This window comes from Pelophylax lessonae (genome assembly GCF_965119305.1).
Source record: "Pelophylax lessonae genome assembly, chromosome: 6".
In the NCBI taxonomy this organism is placed as follows: domain Eukaryota; kingdom Metazoa; phylum Chordata; class Amphibia; order Anura; family Ranidae; genus Pelophylax; species Pelophylax lessonae.
This window is the reverse complement of record NC_138773.1, coordinates 77067153-77085845: the sequence shown is the minus strand read 5'-3', so window position 1 is coordinate 77085845 and position 18693 is coordinate 77067153. Positions and strand designations below refer to the sequence as shown.

The 18693-nt window shown below is 46.5% G+C and overlaps 1 protein-coding gene across 1 annotated transcript in view; it reads right to left on the bottom strand.

Moving 5' to 3' along the window:
* Positions 1–18693, bottom strand: part of IFT140 (intraflagellar transport 140) — a 194950-nt gene that overhangs the window by 111242 nt on the left and 65015 nt on the right. The window contains exon 14 of the mRNA XM_082260271.1: positions 17569–17686. Coding sequence (XP_082116397.1) covers positions 17569–17686 — 118 coding nt within the window. The remainder of the gene's footprint in view (positions 1–17568; positions 17687–18693) is intronic.

Here is an 18693-nt window from a genome sequence, read left to right as displayed (position 1 = left end):
CTCATTCTAAAAGGATGTATTTTCGGTTTCTGTTCTATGACAGAAACTAAAGGTTTTAGAGCCGGTTCACACTTCGATCCGACTTCGGGGGACGACCTGTGAAGTCGCGTGGACCGATGTGCACCGCGACTTCGGCACGACTTGCAGGGACTTCACATAATGGAAGTCTATGCAAGTCGCTCCCAGGTCACCCCAAAGTAGTACAGGACCCTTTTTCTAAGTCGGATTAGAACGGGTCCTGTACTACTCAATGGACTGCGACCGACCGCGACTTGTCAGGCTGACGTGTCGCCTGACAAGTCGCGCTAGTCTGAATGGGCTCTTACCCTCATGTTTCTTTCAGACATGCAGATACTACAACTACTACAGATCCTACTGCAACTTTCAGTTTCTCCAGTTCTCTTCAGCGTTTATTCAATGCTGTGCAGCACATGGTCTCATATATAGTTTAGTGCCTCTGCCCTATTCCTTACTAGGGGCATGGCATTGTCAGCCTACAACTCTTGATGAAGGGAGAGTTGCTAGTCAACCCCGCCACCCACCTTCAGGTGAATGTTTACTCTCAAAGCTTTTGAGAACATGCCCCTTGGGCATCCCCCTATAACCCTACACCACTCAACGAGTCCTCAGTTTTAAAGCAAGCAATGCAGAGTAACACAGGAACAGAGATGAGGGAGGCCTGTATCTTGTACTGTACTCCAAAACATGGAATTTACAGGTAGATCAATTCATTTTATCTCAATCATTCAGTACCAAACACAGACTTGATATTTATAGACTCTGTGATGTCCCCAAGCAATGAACAAGAAGGGTTGGCAACAACAAGCCAAAAAGAACTGTGCTAATGGGCCCAACAATAACAGGGGTCAACAGACCCAACTCAGAGTGATGCTGAAAGCACCTTGCGGTCGACAGGTGCATTCACAGAAGACTGGATGCCCAGCTGGTAGAACTTTAAAGAATATCAACAGAGGATCTGATGGCTGCCTTACAAAACTTAGCAATAAAGTTTGATGTCAGAATGCCCAGGAAACTCCTCTTGATCTGACAGAGTGAGCATATATTAGTGCAGAGTCTTGGGCGTAAGACTACTTTGCCCCTGTGAAAAATGAGGAATGGTTCCCTACAAGAGAGAGCAACTAAATCAGAGACGTGTCTAACAGATGTAATAGCCACCAAAAATGAAAAATTATCCAAAAGGTAGTTCCCTGATAGGTTCAAAAGGGTTGGCAACTGCAGGTCGGAGAGAACCAACTTGAGGTCCCAAGAAAGCACATGGTGTAAGGGACATTTGATTCAAGAAACACCTTGAAGATAGATCTTTACAAGGGAAAACAAAGCCAGAGTTTTCTGGAAAATAATAGTTAGGCCGAAATCTATCCCTTAAGAGTATTTAAATCCAAGCTCTGGTGAAGTTTGGATTGCAGGAAGGTCAGAATGCATTGCACAGAATAATCTTTGGGACTGAAATGCCTGTGTTCACACCAGGCAAAGAAGGATTTCCTGGCACAACAGTAGATCTTTCTGGAAGTGGCTGAGAGAATCAGAGGCCCCTCTGTTCCTCAAGACTTAGGAGAGCTTGTCTTTCTCGGGTGACCTTCCCTATTGTCAGGCTGGGTTGTGAATCCACCAAACTAGGTAGTTCCTTGCTCAGCTGGTTAGGAGCATCGGCAGGTCAAGAGAGGAAGCATGTTTGTTCCATTCCAGCAAGATGTTGTGTTGGAGAGTATGGAATTCAGTGAATGGAACAGCCTTGAAGGAGGCCACCATGAGGCCTAGAACTCTCATGAAGAATCCCACAGAGGGACATTTCTTTGCTCTCAAGACCGGAACATGAGATTTAAGAGAGACCAGTTTGTTTAATATAAGAAAGATTTTTGCTTAGGGTGTGTTTCGATTGAAGCCCATGTACTCCAGGCAAAGGAAAGGATGGAGAGCAGATTTTTGGAAATTGATTACCCAACCAAAAGCCTAAAGTATCTTAACAGTCTTGTGGACATTTGCAGATAACTGAAAAGGAGATGAGCCCTTCAGAAGAAGGCTAGATACCCTGTGACCTGAATACCCTGAGTTCTTATGAGGACAAGAAGGGGTGCAAGTAAATACTCAGGGAGCAGAGGATAGGCCAAACGACAGTCTGACAAACTGTAAAAGTTTATTTCCAACTGCAAAGCACAGAAAGCACTGATGAAGTGGGTTAATGGAAATATGTAGATAGGCATCTTGGATGCCTGTGAGTGTATTCCCCTCGTCTCGGACTGGCAGTAACTGATCTTGCAGATTTCATATGAAACTTTGGAACCAGATGGTACTTGTTTAGGTATTTTTGGTCCAGGACAGGATCGTTTTGGTACTGAGAACAGGTTTGAATAGAATTCTTTAAACCTGCCTTTCAGAGATGCTGGAATGAGCACTCTGTGGGACACGTGATTGTTCACAGCATCCTGCAAAACTGACTGTCCTTGAGCAGATTTAGTTTGGTTTGAAAGAATAAGCGTAAGGAGAAATCCTGTAATGAGTGGAGACCAATGGCCTACAAAGTCTGGCAAACTCAGTTCTCAGATCTGCGAGAGACAGGAAAGTCTGGTTTACTAGACCGATAATCTAAGTTGGGGTCACAAGCCAAGTTTGGTGCAGGAAAGAGTTTCGTAGTCAGGGTCAAAAGCCAAGGTCAATGCAGAAAAAGAGTTTCATAGTGGGGTGTCAGAAGCCAAGGTCGATGGAGGAGGAGAGTTTCGTACTCGGGGTCCAAACAGCAATAGAAGTAGCTCAAGTAGTATGCAGGATCAGACCACAATAATCTGGCGACAGGAAGTGCAGAGGCAAAGTTTATATAGGAAGTTCATGGGAGGAGCAAGGAGTTCAAGGTTGAATAGCAATCAAGACACGAGGCAGGGTTGTCCAATAGATCAGGCAGGATTGTCCAATAGATCAGGCAGGGAGCTGTCCAGTATCCCAGATAGCCCAGCAAGAAGAATCAATGCCAGACACAGAGGAGGTCCGAGGTTCGAACCCAGGTCCTGACAATAGGTGTGGTAAAGAACATCCCCACAACTCTCAGGAGTGAGGGCACCTCTTCATTGGGAGGAAGGCTCTGGATAGACTTGATGGATTTCTGTATTCTATGTCTTTTGCCAAAAGGAAGGGCTGATTTTTGGCATAGCAGTTGAAGCCTATGAAGAGTGGTGAGGTACTCTGCATTTGAGGAGGTGGAAGAACCCCTGAAGAAGAGGATTTGTAACCTTATACTGTGGAAGATAGTCCTTACCTTCTGTGACATCTTTGATAAATTTATCAAGTGCCTCACCAAAGAGATGTCCTTCTTCAAGAGGTATACATGCTTTAGCTGACCAGTCTTTGAGGCACAAGATTCTGAGCAGAAATCAGAGACACTCTGGAGATTTGTGTCAGGACTTTTTTAGGGCAACTACACAAAAGAGCAAGGCAGAAGGTAATTGCTGTAATTGCTTGGCCAAGATTCAGTCCTGGATATAGGATCGTGTTGATTGTTCATTGCCCTAGTCCAGTTGACAAATGGAAATTGCAGCAATAGCTTGCTGCAGAGCAGGGTCTGACAGACTAAAGTTAGCCTTTAAGAGTGTCTCAAACTTTCTGTTAGCAGAATCTTGGAATGAAGGAACATCCTCTTTGGGTACAGTAAGATGTTTGTTTAGGATTGAAATATTAGGGTCTATTACCGGAAGAGACCACTTTTTTGTGAACTATTTTTCCACTGGATAGAGCTGGGCAATAATTCTCAAAGCGGGGGATCATTTCTGGATTAACTCAATCATCATAAATCGCTAATTTCCATTTGTTCATGAATGGGAAATGTCTTTTTAGATTTAGCAGGTGTTTTAGTACCCAAAGGGGCATGGGAGCACACACTTTTGCACACAGCAGAGGTCAGCATAATATCACTGACAAGCAAACTGCATGAAGTCAAAACATCAGGTGTATAGGAGCCTGGGAGTGAGACAACTTTTGCAACTTCTTCTAACACCTCTTTTAGAGCAGGCATATCAGGATCTGACCAAGGTAGAGATGGTAGGGGTAGACAAGGAACCTGATGTCTTTTGAAATCTGAACAGTGGTGGCTGTACTAAAGTTGTTAGCTGTCTGAGGATTTTTGACAGGTGCATAAAAATGTACTTTAGTCAGGTAGGCCACATGTCGCTTGTCTGAGCTAGAATCGGATGCAGAGACAAGTGTTAAAATAGGGTCCTGCTCAGGTGCAAGTGAAGCATTGTCAATCTGAGCAGATTGAGTGTTTTACAGGCCTTCACCAGAGAAAACCTTCACCTAAAATTTTGCTGTGGTTCTTTGTGCCTGGTTTCCACCATTGCTATCAGTTAGAGTTCTCCCCTGTGGGGTACTTACAGAGTAGGGTGTGAGTAAATAGGGTAAGTGTGTCTGAGAAGGAATATGAAGAAACCTGGGCGTAGAGCTTCCTGTAGTGAAATCCTTTCAAAGGGCTCCAGGCAGAAGTGACGGTAAAGTGTGCGATCTGTGGTGTGGTAGAACACCAGGTCATCCTCCTGAGACTAAGATCTTAATGGTTGAATTTTAACGCCAAGTTTGAAAAGTTAACACTGTGTAAGTGGTGGTCATACCCATGAAGAGGTCTTCAGGGTCTGAGTTTCAGACAGATGAACTACAGCCCTGGATCTCTATCGCACCCTGAGGCTAACTACACATTGCACTGTGCCGAGGTGAGCGGCCTTGCAAGATTCAGTGCCTGAAGCAACATTACAGGTAATCCCTACGCCATGAGGCCTGGGTGTGGCTCCCAAGGTTTTACAAAGATTGTACTGATCCAGATGCCCTGCTTCTATTGCAGTATAAAAAGATAATGAAGACTGATTAAACAATCTAAAATTACAATAATATATTAGTTAGGGTAGGAGTGATTTTTCTGTAGGGGGGAAGGGGGCCATCACCTTAGGACAGTAGCAAAAAAACCGAGGGCTAACAGAGTGGAGTGGTGCTATGGGGAGGATGCCCAAGGGGGCATGTCCTTAAAGACTTTGTCCAGTCACCTGAAAGTACCAGCCTAGAGACCAGGATCTATGAATATAAAGCCTGTGTCCTGTACTGTATAATTAAGATAAGCCCTACTTACAATTGATTGTCACTTTCATTATTCCAAAACTCTTCTGCCTAATTTATGGTCTGAATGAGGCCCAGCATCATGCAACCACTTACTCACTACTCTGGGTGTCATGGTTACAACTCCAGTAGTGCTCTGGTCAAAAAGACTTGTATCGCCAATTATCCTTTGTTTAATGTGGACATTTCTTAGAGCGGTGTCTGTGTCTTAACCCGTCTAGAAATATCCACACTGAAAATACTGACACTGCCAACAAACAGGGCCTCAGGCCTCTCATTGCAGTGTTACAAGAGTGCACTACTGTACTCCTCACTCAGTCCAGTGCTGCAAGAGAGAATGAGAAAAATGAAGATGATGAATGAATGCAACCTTAGTACTGTTTTTAAGATATGAAGAGTGGAAAATATAACATTGTATGAGCTGGAAGACACATGGGGAGCGAAAAAATGTGAGAGTTTGTTTTTTGTTGGAAACTGGAATTGGGCTTAACCAGGACAAGTTTCTGGAAATGTGAAACCACAATTACTACATATTTTCCAAATGTAAAGCTGAACTCGGGATTGTAGAAGTAACTCTAGCAGTGGTTCCCACTTCACAATGCAAGGATTAAATGCTTGCTTTGTCTAGGGGACTATGAATATGGTGAATTACTTACCCAATTCCTCAATCCCCCCTACAGCTAGAGCTCTCCTTTGCCATCTGACAGTCCTGGAATGAGGTAGGCCCTCAAAGTCCTCACACACAATGGCAAAACAATCGGTCCCGCCATTGCATGTGGTGACATCAGAAAGGTGAAACCACCGTTAATTTCTCTAAAAGACAATAATTATTTCCCACCAGGACAAGAAAAAATGGGAGGAAAGTGGATAGGAGACGAGGATGCACGTTTGAGAGACATTATGGATAATGACCAAATATACACTTATGAGGAATTAAAACAAAAAAGGAAATATTGGAGACTCGATGAGTGGCAGGTATCGCCAGTTGAGGCACTTTGTGACTTCCCTGCCAAAATCGCTTAGGAGGGGAGGAGATTTGCTCCCTTTTGAGCGGATCAGCTCCTCTGAGAAACATAACAATAAAATATCAAACATATATAAAATCCTGGTGGACTTGACGGGACCGGCGGTCCCGCCATTCATCGACAAATGGGAGAGGGAATTGGGCACACGAAATAGAGATTTTCACTTGGGAAAAAGCTTAAAATTAATAAATACACAGTTGTACAGTTGATATAAACACAGCTGAAATTAATTACAAATGCATCGCAAGATGGTACATTACCCACGATAAAGCTCATAATTATCAAAAAGAAAAATCGAAAAACTGCTGGAGGGGTTGTCTAGAAGTAGGCACAATGGCGCATCTTTGGTGGGACTGCCCAAAAATTAAAAAGTACTGGAAGGAAATCTTGGACCTAATCAAAATAATCACGAAAATAGAGATCCCAGAAGATCCCTGGTATTGCCTATTTCACGGTATTAAAAACTCCGTTAAGCAATATAAAACAACATTAATACCCCATCTGATAATTGCAGCAAAAGGATTAATCCCGTTATTTCAGCAAAAGGAAGAGGCCCCGACCATAGGAGACTGGGTACAAAGAGTTGAGAGAATAAGAACATTGGAATACTTGAGAGATTGGGAAGAAGACGATACAGAGAAATGGGGTGATATATGGGAAAATTGGAGAGAGTTTAAGACTACGAGAGAATATACTAAATGGAGTGGAGAAAAAGAGGATGACAATTAGTATAGAAAAGGGGGGGGGGGATTAATAGAGGGAAAATAAGGGAAGGGAGAAGTTATATAACAGGAATTTGAAGGTTTTATTGTATGAAATGTACTTGTATGTTCTCTTCTTTTTGAAAACAATAACGGAATTTTTGTAAAATCTTACCTGTAAAATTCCTTTCTCTGAGTCCTCCGACAGTCGCCGCCGCTTCATATTCGTCACATATGGGTATTAGACTTTGCTCCGAAGGAGTAGCTAGGCAACAGAATATGTTAACATTAAAGCTTTTAACATATCCCACCCTCAAGGGGTGGTCCCCTCAGTCAATACCCTCCTACTTCCTGCAACCATATCTCAGTTTCAGTGGAATAGCAGTAGAGTATACAACCAAACCCCAAAAGAGGGGCGGGGGCGGCGACTGTCGGAGGACTCAGAGAAAGGAATTTTACAGGTAAGATTTTACAAAAATTCCGTTTTCTCTTACGTCCTCCGACAGTCGCCGCCTCTTCATATTCGTCACATATGGGGACGTCCCAAAGCAGTGCAAACATGAGGGGTGGGAAACGCATCCGCGCCGAAAGGCAACGCAGTCTCCGCATCAAAGAAAGGAACCTTACCAAAGGAAGGAAACCAGCTGGGCTACAGGAAAAATAATTGCTCAACAGGAGCAACAACCCAGGAAAAGACAAATAACCAGGGGATAGAAAAAACTTATCCCAACAGCCAGAGGTCCCCAACAAGGGACCCTAGGGAATTGCCGCACTAAGAACCTTGCGGCCAAAGGAAGCATCCGCCGATGCCTGAACATCTACTTTGTAGAATTTTGTGAAAGTGTGCACGGTCGACCAGGTCGCTGCCTTACACACCTGGGCTACAGAAGCCCCATGACGACAGGCCCAAGACGTACTCAGAGATCTAGTAGAGTGCGCCTTCACAGGCACAGGGGGAACCTTCCCCTGCAAAGCATAGGCCTGTTCAAAGGTCTGCCTGATCCATTTGGCGATGGTAGAGGCCGACGCCGCCATGCCCTTCCGAGGACCCTCTGGAAGAACAAACAAGGAGTCCGTCTTTCGAAAAGACTCAGTCGATTTAAGGTAAACCCTTATCGCCCGAACAACATCCAAAGAATGTAGTCTCACCTCCTTTGGATGTTTAGGCTTCGCGCACAGCGAAGGCAAGACAATATCTTCATTAAGATGGAATTCCGAAACTCGCTTCGGAAGAAAAGAAGGATTAGGTCGCAAGACCACCTTATCCAAATGAACAACCAGATACAGAGACTTGCAGGACAAAGCCGCCAGCTCCGACACTCTGCGAGCCGAAGTGATCGCAACCAAAAAGACGACCTTTTTGGACAACATAGACAACGAGATCTCCCTGATCTGTTCAAAAGGAGCACGTTGTAACACAGATAGAACGAGATTCAAGTCCCAGGGGGGCAGAGGATCCCTCCTAGGAGGAACCAGATGCCGCACTCCCTGAACAAAAGTGCCAACCAAGGAGTTGGAAGCCACGGGACGTTGAAACAGAACGGCCAGCGCAGACACCTGACCCTTTATCGTAGCCAGCGCCAAACGCTGATCGACACCCGTTTGAAGGAAGGACAGCACTCGGGAAACCGAGTACGTGCGGGGTGAAAACCCCCTGGACTCACACCAGGCAAAATAGGCCTTCCAAGTACGGTAATAAACCTTCCCCGAGGAAGACTTCCTCGCGTTGAACAAGGTATGAACGACCTCTGGGGAGAGACCCTTCTCCTTCAGGACCTCGGTCTCAACAGCCAGGCCGTCAAAGCCAGCGACTGTAAAGCAGGATGGAATATCGGGCCCTGAGACAGGAGATCGTCTCGAAGAGGCAGACGCCACGGGGCGTCGACCGCCAGATTCACAAGGTCTGCGTACCAGGACCGGCGAGGCCAGTCCGGTGCCACAAGAATCACCGTGCTGCGTTCCGAGTGTAACCTGCTCCTTACCCTCACCTTATATGTAACCTGCGAAGGAACCTGGACAGCAACTGAATCGGTGGAAACGCGTACATCAGCCTGTACTGATGCCACGGGGCCAATAATGCGTCCGACGCGTCTGCCCGAGGGTCGCGCGTCCTTGCCACGAACCTCCTCACCTTGTTGTTGAGACGAGACGCGAACAGGTCCACATCTGGAAGACCCCACTTCGCGCACAACATCTGGAAGACAGCCTGGTGGAGAGACCTTTCCCCCTGATCCAGGGTCTGGCGACTCAGATAGTCCGCCTGCCAGTTCTCCACCCCTGGAATGTGAACCGCCGTTATCGCCGGGACATGAGTCTCGGCCCAAGACAGAATGTCGGCCACTTCTCGAGCCGCTCGGGCACGCCTGGTGCCCCCTTGGTGGTTGATGTAAGCCACCGCCGTGGCATTGTCCGTCTGCACCCGAACCGGGCAGCCCTGCAGCCGGTCCGTCCAGCGATGGAGACAGAGTTTGATCGCACGCAATTCCAGAATGTTGATCGGAAGGGAGGACTCCCCCTCCGACCAAGTCCCCTGGGCGGACAGAACGCCCAGAACACCACCCCAGCCCGACAGGCTGGCATCCATAGTGATTACCGTCCACGAGATAGGGCGAAACGACTTGCCCCCGGACACCATCGGGGACTGGAGCCACCACAGAAGGTCTCTTCTGGTGCGATGACTCAACGAGATTTGAAGATCCAGAGATTGAGGTCGCCCGTCCCACATGGACAGGAGACCCCGCGTGTGAAACTGGGCGAAGGGAATCGCCTCGAAGGCCGAGACCATCAATCCCAGACATCTCATGCACGTCCGCAGAGACGAGTGCGGAACGTCCCTGAGGGACCTGACTTCCTCCTGAAGAGTTCTGAGTTTGTCTTCCGGCAGGATGACCTTCGCCTGCACCGAGTCCAGAATCATTCCCAGGTAGGGAAGACGAACCGACGGACTCAGTGTCGACTTTGGAAAATTTATCGTCCAACCAAACTCCTGCAGAGTTTGCATCGTGACAGACAGGTCCTTCTCCAGACCCTGGCTGGTCGCAGACCGAACCAGAATGTCGTCCAGATACCCCAGGACAGAAATGCCCTGGGCCCTCAATAATGCCAGAACCGGTGCAAGCACCTTGGTGAAGACCCGCGGAGCCGAGGCGAGACCAAAAGGCAACGCCACGAACTGGTAGTGATCCTCCGCAATGGCGAATCGAAGGTACCTCTGGTGACCCTCGAAAATGGGGATGTGAAGATACGCATCCTTCAAATCGATGGAGGCCATGAATTCCCCCGGAACCAGGGCAGCCACCACCGACCGCAGGGATTCCATGCGGAACTTGCGAACCCGCACAGAGCGGTTCAGAGCCTTCAAGTCCAGAATTGGACGAACCTTGCCCTCCTTTCTGGGCACGGTGAACAGATTGGAATAAAACCCCCGAAATCTGTCCCGATGAGGCACCGGAACCACCACTCCCTGAGCCCTCAGGTCCCGCACCGCCAGGTGCAGGTCCCGTAAACGCTCCGGAGACAGTTGAAGATTTGAGGGAAAAAATCTGCTCTCCGGCCGAGAGAGAAACTCGATCTTGTAACCAGATCGAACGATCTCCTGAACCCATCTGTTCCGCACGCGGGCCAACCAGGGTTGAAGAAAACCGAGCAAGCGTCCCACCACCCCAAAACTGGGTGAGGGCGCCCCTTCAGGCCGCACTGTTATGGGCTGCGGATCTGGATTGACCGGACTTCTGTTTTCCAGACCAGGGCTTCTTCTGAGAGCCTTGACCTTTGAACGGTTTGCCCTTGTAGTGCGACCGAAAGGCACGAAAGGACCCCTGAGGGGGCCGAAAATTAGCATGCTTCTTCCCAGAAGCCCCCTTAGCCTTGGGGAAATGGGGCAAGAGAGTGCTCTTACCTCCGGTGATCCCCTTAATCAACACATCCAAGGACTCCCCAAAAAGGCGAGACCCATCATAAGGCAGATTGGCTAAGGTCTTACGTGAAGATTGGTCCACCGACCAACATTTTAACCAAACCAGACGGCGAGACAACACCGCCACGCTGTGCACACGTGCAGCCAACGGGATTAGGTCCAAGTCCGCATCACACAGATACATGACACCCTGGTGGATTTGATCCACCATATCCAGGGTCGCCGGCGAGGCCGAATCGGCCACTAGGACGCGCCTAAGCATCTGCGTCCAACTTGCGACAGCCTGGGCCGCCATGAGAGAGGCAAACAGAGCCTTAAGCATAGAACCCATAACAGAATAAGTATGACGGGCAAGAGACTCCAATCTCCTATCCGTGGCATCACGGAACACAGGGGAATCCTCTGCAGGAATCGCAGTGAATTTGTTTAAAACCGCAATTGCGTGATCCACCGGGGGTGGCACACACCACCTTTCATCAGTGGAAGGCGGGAAAGGATAACGCAGCTTGAACCTACTTGGTACAGCAAAAGGTTTGCGTAGATTGCGCCATTGTTCTTTAACAGCGCGCTGAAAATCATCATTGCAGGGAAAAACCTGCGGCGTCCTGCGTTTTCTCTGCGTCCCATAAGCCGCCAAGGCAGCGGGGGGACACACTTCATCCTGCAAACGCAGCGTTTGTTTTATGGAAGCAATCAATTCATCCATGATTGCAATCTCTTCAGGCGAGCCAGGGGGAGAATTACATAATTATCAACCCCTTCAACTTCAGCCTCCACCTCGGACCCCACTAGATCCAGGGAGGAGCGGGACCCCGATAAGGAGGCCCCCGCCATAACAGCCCCATCACCTTCACCCTCAGAATCAGAGGAAAGAGAAACTCTGGGTCTCTTAGTAGATTGAGCAGCCACCAGCATCTGCACCTGAGCAGCAAGGCCAGCCACAATAGTGGCTAAATCCCCCCCTGGGGGGGAAACAGCGGTCCCCTGGCTTTCCACCAAGGCGGTAGGAAATTTGCCCTCCCGAGAATCCATTGCCCCAATTACAAATGCCGGATAATAAAGGGTTAACTGCCCCTTTAACAAGCGTGGCGAGCGCAGCCCACCGCACTACACACAAGCACAATGAGACCCCCACAGGGACAATAAAACTGACACAGGCAATGGATAAGAAGGATATAACCTGAGGAGACCCTCGCCGCTGCTACTGCCTCGATCGGTGTATCCTGGAGAAGAGGAAGTGATGCGGCCAGGGCGCTCTATTAAATAAACTTTTCTACAAGAAAATGGCCACCATGCATGTAGAACATGCGGCCGGAGCGAGTGTAGGCAAAATGGCGCCGTTTGGCGCCGAAACCGCCGCTCCACAGTACAGTAATGCACACATGTTATCCATGTATAAAAAAACATGTTAGATCGCCGCAGCGATCGCTGTATAGTGCCCAAACATGCCACAAAACATGCCCCACAGCACACAGCTTCTCACACTGACAAGGCTGACACACACAGTGTCACACAGCTCCCCCCCCCCCCTGCAGCCCACAGCATGCAGCCGAGTGATAGGGGGACAAACAGTGAGAACAGAGGCAGGTTACACAGTCCCAGACTGACACCCCCCCAGACAGACAGGTCCCCACATGGATACACTTACCTCACAATGGCGTGGGGGACCCGCACAGGCGAACAAGCCGCTGCACATGAGGCAGGGAGAGTCGCATACAAGATGCACAGAATGGGGGTTAAGAAACCGCACAGCGTCCAGTGAGGTAGCCACCTCACCAATCATCCCTGCACCGAACAGGGATGGGTCGTTCACTGTGCCAGGAGCGTTACCTGGCTGAACGCTCGATGGCAGGCTGGGAAGCCACTGACCCACAACCTGCGACCAGGGGGATCAGCCCGAGACCCAGCCCGCATGATCCTCTTCATCCGAAGAACTAACTAACGCTGACAAAAAGAACAGCTAAGTAAAGGTAGAGAGAAAACTCAAACAAAAAATCAAAAAAGAAGAAAGAGTCTGGGGCACAAAGCCCCAGCACAGAGAGAGCCAGCCACTCCTGACAAGCTAGAAATTGAAACTGAGATATGGTTGCAGGAAGTAGGAGGGTATTGACTGAGGGGACCACCCCTTGAGGGTGGGATATGTTAAAAGCTTTAATGTTAACATATTCTGTTGCCTAGCTACTCCTTCGGAGCAAAGTCTAATACCCATATGTGACGAATATGAAGCGGCGGCGACTGTCGGAGGACGTAAGAGAAAAATACATTTATGAAAAAAAAAAGAAAGGTTAAACCAGTCGAGCAGCAAAGAGGAGTGGCATTGGGGGACCAGTTTTATCAAGGGGAAGAAGCCAGTGGGAGGGAGAAATAAAGTATTTCACCTTATTCCTATACCCCCCCAGATAAAATCAGCATTTAACCCTTGCAGTGTGGAATGGAACCCACTGCAAAGGTTAATTTTTCTTTAGCCAAGAGTTTAAATTCCACATAAAAACACAAACATAACATAATAAAACATGTGAAAAAAATGTGCACCTTCTGTCCACCAGTCTGTAAGTACTTACACCCCCCTTTGTATGAGAACTGTAGTTAAGAAACATTATACCTGACATAGACCAGACATTCATGATTATAAATCAAGTTGCTAAAACATACTCATATACAAAGTAGGGTACTGATGCACAAACGTTATCTTGAAATATGTATTCCATAAGTATGTTTCTTTAAATGCTGGAGACCCCCTTGCTATAAGCTGCAGAGATTTATTAAAGGGATTGAAATCTCAGGCAGAGTAGCAAGCTTAAAAGCTTGCACATCTGCTGTTTGTACGTTATAAGGGACGTGATTATGCCAACAAGAGGATTATTACAATTGTGTAAATGACATGCCATGTGTATATAAACCAGGAAGTGAGAAAATGTCAATAAAACCGGCATTGAGAGTGGATGTTGCAGATTTGAAAATACTAGAGCTAATTTAAAATGAATCATGGCATACTTTCTGAACTCATTCAGAGTTATGCTACTCAAGTACAATGCAATGCAAAAAGTACAGCCTGTCTATTGAGCACATGAGCTCCTATATATGCAGTATATTTAAACCAGGCTTTTTAAATACTACCATGTGTTGGTATGGGTATGTGGCTTTGGGTACAGACATTTTGCAGCAGGTTTTTCAGCAGCAGTTGCTGAATTGAATGTCAGTGGCAACATTTTCACCATTCACATACTGTGGCATATATTAGTTTTGGTGCAACATGTTTTAATGCAATTCATTTGCTGGCTCTTATGTTGCCATTATAGAGCTTTTGATTGTAATAAGGTAAAAAAAAAAAAAAAAAATCCCAACCCGCCTTATGCAAGATAAAAGTTTACCACTGTTCCCTGGCCATCTCAATCCCAACCGCCATTCTGTAGATATCCCAGTATGTCCCGGTATAGAGAAGTAGATGACATGCTGCCTTCTTTCCAAAGCCTGCTAGGTTTTTCATTCAACGTAGCAGACTGAACGAAATAAAGCTGACAGGGGGGCCATACTAACACAAGTGATGTTGGTACGGCGATCTCCTCCGCTGTGCCTTTGTATTTTGACAGGTGGACTCCCCAAAGCCAGAACACACTTATCAGCACTCACAGCCATTGGCTGTGAGCACTGATCAGATGCTGGTCTTCCAAATCTCCTTACGACAAAAGCCAGTCGTTAGAGGGGTCATGCTTTTGACTGCATAATAGTCAACAATTGACGTCACTTCCGGGTCAGCCTCTCAGTGTACCGGCCAGCATGGCCAGGAAGAATGTACTGCAATGTGATCTGTATGTGTGGGGGGCCTCAAAAAAATGTTTTGAGGCCCCCCACATATACGCACGTACAAACGTAAACGCATGCATCAGGGGCGCCTACATGAAAACGTCAATTTCGATACACGTTAAGTATTGCTGCACACGCCAAAGTAAGAGCAATATTCCTAGCACCAGACCTCCACCATAATGCTAAACTGATGACCTATAGAGGGCTTTTAAAGTGGCGCCTATGGAAAATACAGGGTACTGAAGTTTGTCGCCATTTTAGAGGCGCACACAAATTTAAGGTTTAGCATGTTGGGTATCTATTTACTCAGTGCAACGTCGTCTTTTAAATTTTACCAAAACAATTAGGCAATTTATTATGTTTGTGTGCCCTAAAAGTAACTTTAGTGTATTTTTACTGAAATTTTGTAGTAATTGGAACTACCACTATTTTATTCTCTAGGGCAAGGGTCTCCAGACTTTCTAAACAAAGGGCCAGTTTACTGTCCTTCAGACATTAGGGGGGCCGGACTGGGGAGAAGGAAAGAAAAAAGGATGACCGACCGGTGATCAGACTGGGGCCACTGGGAGTAGAAATCTTCCTGGCGTCAGTAGGAGTAAACAATGCATCTTTGGTATTAGGGGGAGAAATAGTGCCCCATCGTTGGTTTCAGTGGAAGGACCAGTGCCCCATCGCTGGTGTCAGCTTGAGGAATAGTGCTTCATCGTTGGTGTCAGTGGGAGATATGGGAGACAATATTTCTGATGTCTGTAGCAGGAATTAGGAGTAATAGTGTCTTTTATCAGTGGGATGAAAAGTGCCCTAAGCGCAGGATAAAGACAAGCAAAGGGCCGTATCTGGCTCCCGGGCTGCAGTTTGGAGACCACTGCTCTAGGGTTTCTGCTTTCAGAAAATATACAATGTTTTGGGGGGTTTATTTATTCTTCAGGGCTAAAATGATTTTTTTAAGCATGTGTGCAAAAACGGAAAACACATTTTTTTTACAATTCACAATGAGGTACTGAAATGACATCCACCTTTCCAATACTTTCTATGGAGAGCAGCGACTTGGCAGTCTGCCAGCAATTTAATGTATGCAACAACAACAGATGTTTGTAAGCTAGTAGAAACAGATAGAAATTGAGGATTATTTATTCACTGTGCATGCAGCTGGAGAGGTCAGGGATGGGTTGTTTTACAGCTTTTGCTGCTTGTTAAAGCTGAACTCCAGCTTTTCCTTCAGTTTAGCACAGTTGTATAGATTCATCTCCTGTACTGAGATAGCTTACTCAGATTCCACTACACACTGTGAGCTTCTCAAATTGTGCATTAAAAGCAGAAGCAAGTCAGAGTACGCTCTTTTTCTGGCTGGAGGACGTTCAGCGCCCTTCTAGCTGTTTTCTCCCCAGCCTTACTGTCTCCGGCCTGCCTCTTCCATTAATTGGATCTCAGTTCTGTCAATCATAGAGTCTCGGGATTACACGTGGGCGTTACTACAGTTTTCAACAAAACATAATCTTCCTGCATTGCATAGAGAAACACAAAGCCCTAGTATAGATATCATTGGATCTAAAATAAGGTTTGATAAAAAAATGAAAATATTTCTGTTAATCATTGTATGTTGATTAAGTGGAAAAGAAGGAAGCAGGGAGGCAAAATATGAGCAGAATAAACTTCAGCCTCAAGAATATGTGAAAAAAATTTTAAGGAGAGCTATTGCCAAAGCTTTTTTGTCTATACTTATCCTATGGATCATAGGAGTGCAGTTCGTTCTGCACTCCCGTGACCCATTTTCAGCTGACAACAGGCTACTGTCAAACAAAGAAAGACAGAGGCGCCTCTAAGTGTAGACTTTTTAGGATAAGTTTAATTAATAAAATTATACACTCACATCTGCAAGCATATATTCATGCCCATAGACAAAGTTCCAATGTAGGGAAGTGATGAGGAATCGTCATCCAGTCCTAGACATCCATCCCGCTGGAGCCGAGATCCCCTCGCCGTGGCCGGCAAGTATGCGACGCGTTTCTGAGCGTGCATGCTGCCGTGAAGAAGGAGCGCGGCTGCCCTCCCCCAGGCAGCACGAACGCTCGGAAACGCGTCGCATACAGATGACGTCATCCTTATCCGACTATATACCAAGCCTCGCTGTCAGCTACTACACCGAGCCTGCTTCCTGTTTTCAACTCCGCCGTACTTGCCGGCCACGGCAAGGGGATCTCAGCTCCAGCGGGATGGATGTCTAGGACTGGATGACGATTCCTCATCACTTCTCTACATCGGAACTTTGTCTATGGGCATGAATATATGCTTGCAGATGTAAGTGTATAATTTTATTAATTAAACTCATCATAAAAAGTCTACACTTAGAGGCGCCTCTGTCTTTCTTTGTTTCTAGCCCTGTGGAATGTGATATGGTGGACTTTTTCTTTCCCCGTGCCATTAATGACTTTTTTACTCCCATGGACTCTGGTCTAATATGTGACTAATGTGCCTGTTACCATTTTGTAGTAAAGCCCACTGTCGGCTGACATCACTCAGCCAGTCCAGGTTGGGGAAAGATCCTAACTTTACAGTTGGGATCCACCCAGATCCCTGGACCGGCAGCTGGCTCAGCCTCTTAGCTGCGCAGCTGAGCTACACGCTCCCTCCCCAGCCCAGCGCTCCAGTATGTGCTGGAGGGGCAGAGCAGAGAGAAGGTGACTGACAGACATGGCTTTCTGCTCAGAGCAGAGGGGAGAATTGAGCAATCAGCTGTGTTTGATTGCTCAGTTCTCACTGCAGAGACGGCAGTGTACAGAAGGATCCACCTAGGTGAGCATAAGGTATGTTTTATTTATAAACCCACACTTCTCTTTTAATGTTCGCAGTTTAGGAACACATGCACTTGAATTCAGAAAATCTCACACACAATTTTAGCTACTTATCACACACTTTATTTGCATCTGTTTTTTAAGACAATCATTTTTTAAGCCTTTCCAAACAGTATAACCGTTCCAAGGATAGAAAATGGAAAAATAAAAATGATTCCTACCCGGTTGGCAAGGATGCTGACTTTACTGCCATTGGCATTACACCTGATGGACACAATGCTGCCCAGCCCTGGCACCAGCTCACATAGGTTTTTACAGTTGCTGTGGGGTTTTGCTTCCCTTTAGAAAAAACAAAAAAAACAACATAATTAGAATGCAGCAAGTTCTGTGACCATTTCTCAACAGGAGGTTGTGATAGCAAGAATATTCAGCATTGACACCATAATCTTTACTAGGAAAGGCACTAATAAGCACATTTATAGAAAGCCTGTCTTCATTTCCCTTTCTAATAGGTAATTACCCTTGTATTTGCCTGTGTTCGTCTAGCACTTAAAGATATAATACAAGTAGTATAATAAAACACAAATGAAGGCAGTTATGTACCTAATAAAACACCCTCAAATTTATTTATATATGGTATATGATTGTGAACCATCACCTTGTAAAACAATCAATTCCGTGTAAAATAGAAATGAAAGGCAAAACAACTATGTATATATATTTATTGATTTATAAATACCTTTTTTCCGCTTTTTTTATACAGTAGGTGATCACATTACCTCTGTTCTCAGCTACAAGTTGCATAAAGGGCATAGAGAGCTGGGGGTTGAGACTGCAGGGGACCATGTCAGCAGATGGAGAAAAACAGCAGTACACTAATTTTCCCAGTGAAGTGCTGTATAGGGGTCCATGTCAGCACAATCTTGGCCACTGATGGACAGGCAGGCTGTACTCCCAGCACAGCTAGGAAACTGACCACACTGGGATGGATGTGCTCTCATGCCTAGCGTGGTGGGTTTGAAATAGGAAAGCAGGGAGACTGGTGGGAGCACCTTTTTTTTTCAGTCTGTTTCCTAGAAGTCACATGATTGGACAGCTTTGGGTCCTAGGCGGCTGCTGGGGCTGGTGGGAGGCAATTTAACCAACGCTCAGAGCATTGGCATTGGTGGGGTGACATCACTGCTCTGGGAATTCCTCACTGTTGTTGACTCACACCAAGTTGCACAGGACCCGGAGATGTTCGCTCACTTGACAATGGTTATTATAAATAGTGCACAACATTAGTAAAGGCAGCTCATTTAGTAGATAGCCTTTCCGTCTTGAATTTTAGCCTCTTTTTACCCCCT